Source organism: Alligator sinensis, unplaced genomic scaffold (assembly GCF_000455745.1).
Source record: "Alligator sinensis unplaced genomic scaffold, ASM45574v1 scaffold166_1, whole genome shotgun sequence".
Taxonomy (NCBI): domain Eukaryota; kingdom Metazoa; phylum Chordata; order Crocodylia; family Alligatoridae; genus Alligator; species Alligator sinensis.
Genome location: NW_005842098.1, coordinates 1624203 through 1633970, shown reverse-complemented (window position 1 = coordinate 1633970; position 9768 = coordinate 1624203). Strand labels below are relative to the sequence as shown.

General features: G+C 46.2%; 3 protein-coding genes across 3 annotated transcripts in view; 1 reads left to right on the top strand and 2 right to left on the bottom strand.

Moving 5' to 3' along the window:
• Positions 1–1848, top strand: part of LOC102388687 (histone H1-like) — a 2017-nt gene extending 169 nt beyond the window's left edge. Inside the window, 1 exon segment of the mRNA XM_014520206.2 lies at positions 1–1848. This exon segment is cut by the window's left edge and continues 99 nt beyond it. Coding sequence (XP_014375692.2) covers positions 1–483 — 483 coding nt within the window. The 3' untranslated portion in view covers positions 484–1848.
• A 459-nt stretch (positions 1849–2307) lies between these two features.
• Positions 2308–3076, bottom strand: LOC102387686 (histone H2B 1/2/3/4/6-like). The gene has a single exon (XM_006024185.2). The coding sequence runs from the start codon at positions 2732–2734 to the stop codon at positions 2354–2356; it is 381 nt and encodes a 126-aa protein (XP_006024247.1). The 5' UTR covers positions 2735–3076; the 3' UTR covers positions 2308–2353.
• Positions 3077–8346: 5270 nt separating this feature from the next.
• Positions 8347–9186, bottom strand: LOC112550399 (histone H3-like). Its single transcript, XM_025204829.1, has one exon. It carries the CDS (start codon positions 9177–9179, stop codon positions 8769–8771), a length of 411 nt encoding a protein of 136 aa, XP_025060614.1. The 5' UTR covers positions 9180–9186; the 3' UTR covers positions 8347–8768.
• Between the last annotated feature and the right edge of the window lie 582 nt (positions 9187–9768).

Sequence of the window (9768 nt, the reverse complement as noted above, 5' to 3'; positions counted from 1 at the left end):
CGGGCGGCCTTGAAGAGGGCGCGGGCAGCCGGCGGCTACGATGTGGAGAAGAACAACAGCCGCATTAAGCTGGGGCTCCGGAGCCTGGTGAACAAGGGCACTCTGGTGCAGACCAAGGGCACCGGCGCCTCGGGCTCCTTCAAGCTGAATAAGAAACCGGGTGAAGCCAAAGAGAAAGCAACGAAAAAGAAGACAACGGTGGCCAAGCCCAAGAAGGCGGCGGCCAAGAAGCCGGCCAGTGCGGCCAAGAAGCCCAAGAAGGCGGCGGCCGTGAAGAAGAGCCCCAAGAAAGCCAAGAAGCCGGCGGCCGCGGCGGCCAAGAAGAGCGCGGCCAAGAGCCCCAGGAAGGCCAAGGCGGCCAAGCCGAAGCGAGCCGCCAAGAGCCCGGCCAAGGCCAAGGCGGTGAAGCCCAAGGCTGCCAAGCCCAAGCCCAGCAAGCCCAAGGCAGCCAAGGCCAAGAAGGCGGCGCCCAAGAAGAAGTAAAGCGGCTTCCGACGATTATTCATGCAAACCCAACGGCTCTTTTAAGAGCCACCCACCCTTTCCTAAAAGGAGCTGAAACACTTCCCCACAGCACCAGTAGCGGGTGCCGCCGGCCCCCTAGTGCCCGGGGCGAGGCGGTGAGTCTACACGTAGCGCACATTTAAAACTAGCCCAGCCGGGTTTCGCCCCTGGGGTCTGCCAGGTCCCGGTGCCGCCGTGCGTTCCCGCGCCTGCAGCGGTTTAAAGTGACAGTCAAGGCTATAAATCCCCAAACAGCAAGCACATGATGACTTGCGAAACGCGATTTGACTTCCTTTACCAGTCGTGGTGGGGCTGCAAAAGCTGGACTTGCTGTTCGATTGTGTTGGCCCCACGTCCGCGAGGCGGGGGCCACGCAGCGGGCACAGCAAGAAGCGATCCCGCTGCTGACTGGCGGCTGGAAATGGCATTCAAACAGTTGGAAACTTTGAAAAGCCCGCGCTGCGGAGGGATTGGTCAGACTGCCGCCCTGCGTCTAACCCTCCGGGCCTTTCAGTGCACAATCATTTGAAATCAAGCGCTTATTCTACAGATCAATTAACTAACGTTATGTTTTATCATCACTCGTTCGCGTACAACCGTCGGGAGGTGCATATGAGCTGTCCATGCCCTGGGAATGTAGGCTCCTGACCGGTTTCTATTCCCGCCTAGGTCGCATTTCAAAAGGAGACGAGTTTTGCCGCCACCCGGACTATCTGAAGGATTTAGTACATGGCACAGTCGCCTTCACAAAGGGGAGAATACGGTGCTCATACCTCAGTGCCATCATTGTAGCAGCAATATTAACTGGGGTGGGGGAGAAATGGATCCGAGCACAAGAGGTTCAGCTGGACTGGGGACACTCATGACAGATCAGGGAAGAGCAATACCCCTCAAAGTTTCAGGGTCACTACAAGTTGCCTAGTTTTCATGGTGGGACTCCAGGCGCGGTTTCTGAATGGCAGCATTCAACTGAGCAACACGGGTCTCGAGAAAGCTGTAGTTACGCTGTATTCAAACCTTTCCTCTCTTCTTGCTTAGTACTAGCAATACTGGAAGCAAATGGAAGGACTCGTGTTCAGTGGGAAGGCTAGCTATTTTCTACTCGGCAGCTGTGATTTTTCAGGAAGTGATGAGAATAAGATAAGACACAGGACTTAAATATAGGTAGTGTGTAGGGCTCGGAATATAAATAGACTCCCTTGATCAGTGACCGGGTCACCTGAACAACCCAAAAAGTTCAACAGAATCCCAAAAGGCTTGCAAGGTAACAAAGAAAACTGGAAGAGAGCAAAATCAGATTGGACATCGGGAAAAAATTCTTTACAGTGCGGGTTGCCAAAATATGGAATAAGCTTCCAAGGGAGGTGGCGCTGTCCTTTTAAACACCTTGGAGGTGTTTAAAAGGAGATTGGACGGATACCTGGCTGGGGTCATCTGACCCCAGCACTCATTCCTGCCCAGTGCAGGGGGTCTCACTCGATGATCTAATAGGTCCCTTCCGACCCTAACATCTATGAAACTATGAAAGAACGTGACAATTTGATTTTCAGGTACTCTAAACAGTTCACGTGACTGTTCAGAGCTTGACACTTAAACTATGTGATTAAATATGGAAAGCCTAACTTATTTTTTAAAAGCATGGACTACTTTGATTTCCCTTTCCCCGTTGGATTTAGCTAGTGCCACGTACAAAGAATAGCACAGCCTTAAGCTAAAGATTTAAAAAAAAGTTTTTTCTACATACCCTTTGCCCCACGAATATAGAAACAAGACAGCAATAAAGCTCCTTTACTGAAAATATGGGTGGCTCTTAAAAGAGCCTTTGGGTGAAACGATGCAAGGAACCCGTTTACTTGGAGCTGGTGTACTTGGTGACAGCCTTGGTGCCCTCGGACACGGCGTGCTTGGCCAGCTCCCCGGGCAGCAGCAGGCGCACGGCGGTCTGGATCTCCCGGGACGTGATGGTCGAGCGCTTGTTGTAGTGCGCCAGGCGGGACGCCTCCCCGGCGATGCGCTCGAAAATGTCGTTCACGAAGGAGTTCATGATGCCCATGGCTTTGGACGAAATGCCGGTGTCCGGGTGCACCTGCTTCAGCACCTTGTACACGTAGATGGAGTAGCTCTCCTTCCTGCTCTTCTTGCGCTTCTTGTCGCCTTTTTTCTGGGTTTTGGTCACGGCTTTTTTCGAGCCCTTCTTGGCAGCGGGGGCGGACTTGGCGGGCTCAGGCATGTTGCTAAGCACCCCCCCCCTCAGAGCAAGTCAAGAACAATAGTAAAACGAGGGCCAACTCCCCTCTATTTATAGGGGACCTATGCAAATCAGTACCTTCTGTGCGTTTCATTCTTATTTGCTACAAGTTCTTAAGTGCGTCATTCGTGCACTTCTTCCTAATTGGTCACCTTCAAATACCAATGCGCCATTGGCTAAAAGTGCGAATTCAATTTTAACCAATCAGAAAACAGTTGCCAAACACTATACGATTACATTGGTTACAATCGTTTTACTTCTAAACTTGCCGTCCCTTCAGTAAGTTATTGCAACCTTCAAAACTAGAGACACTTGAATTCTAGAATAGTTTATAACCTTTTAACTGCCGAGCGGGGGCATAAATTCCGTTAGAAAGATAGTGTCGATCCTCCAGGATCAGGAGCACCTGCCTCTCGCATAGTTATCTAACTGGGGAAAATACTGGTTTTGTATATATATTAAAGATAACAAGTATATGCCCAACCATAACATAAGAATGATTTTTCTCCTGGGTTGAAGGAAAATACTACAGTAATTTTGCCGCAAATTAGTATAAATGATTGCCTTATTTTATTTTATTTTATTTTATTTTAAGAAAAAGGTTATGTTTAGGGGCAAAGATGTAAGGATAGGGTTGAGAGAGACTTTGTAAATGAAAATACAATGATTAATCATGACAAAAATGGTGGTGGGGAGGGGGGAAATGGACATATACAATTTCATAATTGCTATCAGTTGTTTCCAGGTTAAATTAATCCAGTTCACTTAGTGGATCTTTTCTCTCCTACTCTGTCCTGAACAGCCCCCATCATCCAAATGTATGTTTAATTTTATTGTTCACATCACACATCAATATAAACCTGTCGGTCAAAAACTATGGCCTGTGTTATACCTGTATAAATCTTTGAAGGCTCATGGGATTTCCAAATTATAATTGGGTTAAAAAGTAAAGGTGGAGTAGCAGAAGTACAGTAAAAATAATTTGGGCTCTGAGATAATTGTTATTGTTGGTGGTGCCTGAGAAGGGAAGAAAAACACAATTTGTCTTTCAAAATGTATGATGAATAGAAGTGGTGGCACGTCTATGCAAACCATAATATATCAACATTGATGCAGATATGTTTCAGATGCAATAGGTATGGAAACCCATTATGAGAGGAATTATGTGATCTTGGTACTGAAATGAAAGTAATCTAGGCACAGGGATCATGCAAGACAAAGATAAACCAAAGACTTGGAATGAAATCTGGCCTTTTTAATGTCCAAGTGATTTTTGGTACTGAGTTCACTGGTATTGCAATTTCACTTCTAGTCCTGAAAAGAGCTCATTCTTACTTAGTCTTATGCTTAATTACACACATTCCCATTCACTTAAATAGAAATGATCACAAGGAAAATTCTTTTTTTCTTTTGTTCTATGTTTACCTATTTAGTACTACAACACTTTGCATGTGCTTGTGTTTGTGTATACTGGGTGTGACACAGAATCATAGAAAATTAGGGTTGGAAGGGACCTCAGGAAGTCATCTAGTCCAGCCCCCTGCTCACAGTAGGACCAGCCCCAAGTAGATCATCCCAGACAGGGCTCAGTCAACTTGGGCCTTAAAAACCTTGAAGGATGGAGATTCCACAGTTTGTCTAGGCAACCTGTTCTAGTGCTTCACCACTCTCTTAGTGAGAAAATTCTTCCTAATATCTAACCTAAGCTTCCCTTGCTTCAACTTGAGACCATTGCTCCTTGTCCTGTCATCTACCATCACTGAGAACAATCTAGCTTCATCCTCTTTGGATCCCCCTTTGGGTAGTTAAAGGCTGCTATCAAATCCCCTTCAGTCTTCTCTTTTGCAGATTAAATAATTCAAGTTCCCTCAGCCTCTCCTCATAAGTCATGTGCCCCATTCCCCTAACTATTTTTATTACCCTCTTCTGAATTCTCTCCAAATGTTACATACATTTTGACTTAAGATCTTTGAAAATTGCTAATACAAATCTGTTATAGAAATAAAAGTAGTGCTGATGATACAAAAATAAAATACAGCTATTTTAAAATTGCATCTAGCTGATTCTATTAATTAACTGATAGTGAGAACTCTGAAAGTAATTAAGTCTGAATGAACTGATTGATAGAAATCTGAAAGTAGGCAAAGTTCATTTTGATATAAATTAATGAAGAATAAGATTGTGTGGATATATATCTTTTTGAACTAGCTCAGAAATCCTCCCACACTGCTTTTCATTACCCTTAGGACCAACATTTCTATTTACCTACTGCTCAATTAATTTGATGTAATTTGATAAAATTATTTAAAATAAATTAATTTGATAAAAATTTGATTTTAATAATGGTCAGGAACAGTCTATTTGTGGTTTCATAGTCCCAGGGCTTTATGCCTTGGCACGATACCACTGATATAATGGCAGACTTATACCAGCTATGGGTCTCACATTCCCTGGCTCCTTACTGAAATTTTGGATCTGCTTGACATGTGGGGAGAAGAGATGGCAAACTCTTCTTGAACCAGCACTATTATAAACAGAGATATGAATGCACAGTTCAGCAAATGGATGAAGAGGGTCACACCAAAGGCAAGGAGCTCAAACAGGTTTATGTGAAAACAAAAACACAACCTGTGGAAGTGCTCTACTAATCTGTCCTTACTAAAAGGACCTGGATATCATTTATTTTGAAAATACCAATAGTTGTAGACATTGCTGCCAACATTATGGAGACAATGGACTGGGAATCATACAGCATAGTTCAAGTTATGCCTTCTTTTTAAGCATACATAGACAAAAACAAAGCAGATATTCCAAAGGTAAGATTTTTCAAAGGTACTCATCCATAGACTAACTCTCTTGTCACTTAAACCAGTTCAATAGGTCTTGAGAAAAATATTTTTGTCAAAACTATTACGTGATTGCTGAGCGTTTCAAAAAGCTGATTTATCCTCAAATATGGTGTCAAATTGGTTTTCAAATGTTCCTCCTTACAAAGGTTATTGTTTCAAGCATCTTTTTTGTTTTATTTGTATTGTTTACATGACCTATTAGGACTTTCTAAGACTATGTTGAAAATGTATGTGTGTGTGTCATTGCCCCACAAGTCCTCCATTTGACTCTGGAGAGTTTCTAAAGTATAGTCTTCTGAGAGACAAGGTTCCTTGGGTGAATTTGATATCTTTTATTAGACCAACCCAAATGGTTGGAGAATATTTATTAAGCAAGCTTTCGGGTTCAAAAACCCTTCGTCAGGCTAAGGAAGCTTCAGCAGTTGATGTGTGCTCTTCCTACTGCTGAAGCTTCCTTAGCCTGACATAGGGTTTTTGAACCCGAAAGCTTGCTTAATAACTATTCTCCAACCATTTGGGTTGGTCTAATAAAACATATCAAATTCACCCAAGGAACCTTGTCTGCCTATGTCCTTAGACCAACACGGCTACAACCCAAACCCCTGCAGTCTTCTGAGATACACTTTAAACATTAAAAAAACCCAGCTCTTTGAGGAAGGCCTTAATCTAACTGATTTCATAGAGAAACAATCCAAAGTATTTTAACATCCCTAAAAATGTTGGTAAAACAAGGCAAATACCTGTTATTATTCACATAGCTATCTCTTCAAGTAAGGTTGAAAAACCTCCTACTAAGATTATTTGGTGTTAAATAGACCTCCCAGGAAAACAAATTATAAGATCAAACACATACAATGAATATAACACAGGGGTTACAAATTAGATGTTGAACATTTTTGGGTAGCATCCTTAACCACTTCTGGTTCCATTAATTTTTCTGATGATATGATATATTGTGGGGAACAGTTAGTATATAAAACACCTGCTACCACCTGAGTGTTCTGTAATACCTTTTATAAAATGATAATTACCATAATATTTGTGAGGTAAGAGACAAATGAGTTAGACTAAGAAAAAAATCAGATCAGGAGACAAACTAAAATGAACCCTTTCCTCTCTCTCTCTCTGAATTCCTATCTTAAGTTATATTTCTGCTTCTGCTACTCAAAATGAATGAACCAGAAAAGCCACAAGATGGAAGCAAAGCATAATGAAAAACAAACCTATTCAGAATTTCAGGATTCATTTAAATGAACAAAAAAGTTCAATCATTCTAACCTGAGAGTACAAGAGATGAACAGTCCACCCCAATAATTCTTGAGTGCCCTGGAAGTGAGAATTTAAAGGAGGGGAGAGGGAATTTTTGAAAATAAAAAAAACATTGTCGAGTACTATAAACATTTATATAGAGAACCGAGGCATCTTGAGAGAGAGAATAACTTTCTCAATTTCCTGTATTTTTGCATCTTTTTCTCCACTTCCAGGTACATAGCTGAAAAACGATCCCTTTATAGTACAGACGGTGCTTCAAACAATACATTACAAATGGTACACGGGCTAGAGCCCTTTCTGAAGCCGGAAAGGAGTCTAGATTTTAGAGCCTTTCATTCCTGTACGCCAGTAACTCATAAGACGGCCTTGAGAGCACTAGCAATAAATAATTGAAAGGAATTGAAGAAAAAAATATAATGCCTGCGAGGCTACTCTCGGGATTCAGTTTCGAGACATTCTCTAGCAGACCGGTTGCCGGCAGCCCTCCTTTGTTTAAGGTTTGCAAGATGGCGGAGAAGACGACGAGGAAAGGGGCGGGCGATATGGGAGAAAAGAGAGAGGAGAGGGAGAGGAGGGATGTGTCTGTGAAGCCGGTTGGCCAGATATTGCTGCAGTTTCTTATTTGAAACAGAACAGGGTGTCCCCGTCCCGTCCCCCGCGCCGAAAACTCAGGGCGGTGTCTGCCACAAGTGGGATCACAACGATGTGAAAGGAAAACACGAGCATGACGCGCACACTGCACGCGAAAAAGCTCCTGTCCTAAGGGGCATCTTGGGGAGAGGTGCACCCTGCCGGGAAAAGAGCAGCGGCACTGAGCGCGGTGCTGGCGCTGCCTAGCGGGTCTAAAACTCTCCAAAAGCGGAGATCAGTTCTTCCGACAGCGGCTACGGCTGGGAGAGGGGATGATGCCCCCCCCTCAGCAAACCGCGGCCCTCCTGCGCCGGAGCCGCCTCAGGCTCACAGGGCAAGAAGGCAAGCGAGGGTGGGGGAGGGGAGAAGCGCCAGTCTCGCGCCTTTTTTTCTTTCTTCAGTTCTCAATCAGGTCGGACCCCAGGCAATATATACCGCGCTCTCCGCCAGTCTCCCTACACACAGGCGAGAGCAAGCTGCTTGTGAATATGTCAGGTCGTGGTAAAGGAGGCAAGGGGCTGGGGAAAGGTGGCGCCAAGCGCCACAGGAAAGTGCTGCGGGACAACATCCAGGGCATCACCAAGCCGGCCATCCGCCGCCTGGCTCGGCGCGGCGGCGTGAAGCGCATCTCCGGCCTCATCTATGAGGAGACTCGCGGGGGGCTCAAGGTCTTCCTGGAGAACGTGATTCGCGACGCCGTCACCTACACGGAGCACGCCAAGCGCAAGACCGTCACCGCCATGGACGTGGTCTACGCGCTCAAGCGCCAGGGCCGCACTCTCTACGGCTTCGGCGGTTAAACGGAGACGAAAAAACCTATCTAACGGCTACTTTGAACACAAAGGCTCTTTTCAGAGCCACCCACATTTTCGCAGAAAGAGTTGCTATCAGTTGTGCTGTTACTATCAAAAATGCTGTTGGGCATCGCTTGGGCACTTCTTTTTATTTTCTCCCTCTCCCCCCTTTTTTTCTTGAATCTATTATTTTTCCTTGTCTTTTTGCGGTTATATAGGTTAGTTCGCTGTGTGAGGGGCTGGCGGCGGTGCGATAGTACACACTGAACTTACTGACCCGGGCATTAGAGAATCCCTCCTCCCCGCCACGGGTAAGCGCAAGCAGGGAAATACAAAAGCCCACATTAAATTTTAAACGCATTAAGGCAGTCGAGCAAACAACAGCTCATTTTATCGAGACTGTGGTGGCTCTTAAAAGAGCCTTTAGGTTTTTGGCGGTTACATGGAATGAATGCAGCCTTCCCAGAGTCTCTAGGCCCTCTCGCCGCGGATGCGGCGGGCCAGCTGGATGTCCTTGGGCATGATGGTGACGCGCTTGGCGTGGATGGCGCACAGGTTGGTGTCCTCGAAGAGCCCCACCAGATAGGCCTCGCTGGCCTCCTGCAGCGCCATCACGGCCGAGCTCTGGAAGCGCAGGTCCGTCTTGAAGTCCTGCGCGATCTCGCGCACCAGGCGCTGGAAGGGCAGCTTGCGGATCAGCAGCTCCGTCGACTTCTGGTAGCGCCGCATCTCGCGCAGCGCCACGGTGCCGGGCCGGTAGCGGTGCGGCTTCTTCACGCCGCCCGTGGCGGGCGCGCTCTTGCGGGCCGCCTTGGTGGCTAGCTGCTTGCGGGGCGCTTTGCCACCGGTCGACTTGCGCGCAGTCTGCTTCGTGCGGGCCATTCTCGGCAACTACTCCAGCGACAAGCTTGGACAGACTGCTACGAACCTCTGCTCGGGAACGATAATATGTAGCTAAGATCTGCTTCCTGATTGGCTGCCGAGATCGCGCCCGTCTGATTGGACAACAGACACTTCAGTTTTTTTAAAAAACGAAACCCTTTGATTTCCCTTCCGGACTGAGCCAGTGCATTTTTTCCGCCTGGCTCAACGGTGCCTCCTTTCCCTCCCCTTTCCATATCCTTGTTTAAATCACCTTATAACTTTCTATTTGGGTCTTTGGTCTCTGCGAATTTATTCTTAGCACCTAACTATGTAGGCTCCTCACTGAACAGCTTAAAACTGCTCGGAATCAGGTGCGCTGGGCTCGAAAACGGCTGGAGACCACAGCGCACCCTGCGACATAGAGCTGAGCAGTCCTTAGAGACGGGCTCCCCAGCACCTCCCCGCAATGTAGCACCCTGGGGCAGAGAGCTTAACTAAGGATTCTACCAGTAGAACAAGTTCATATTGTAAAAGCCCTGGTTACTGGAATCAGTGGGTGTGCTGTGCCGTATTTCGAGCCCCCACTCCCTGCACTTAACTGGAAAAA

Excerpts from the sequence above, each read along its gene's own strand:
- LOC112550399 (XM_025204829.1), bottom strand. The coding sequence starts at position 9,179 with ATGGCCCGCACGAAGCAGACTGCGCGCAAGTCGACCGGTGGCAAAGCG.
- LOC102387686 (XM_006024185.2), bottom strand. The coding sequence starts at position 2,734 with ATGCCTGAGCCCGCCAAGTCCGCCCCCGCTGCCAAGAAGGGCTCGAAA.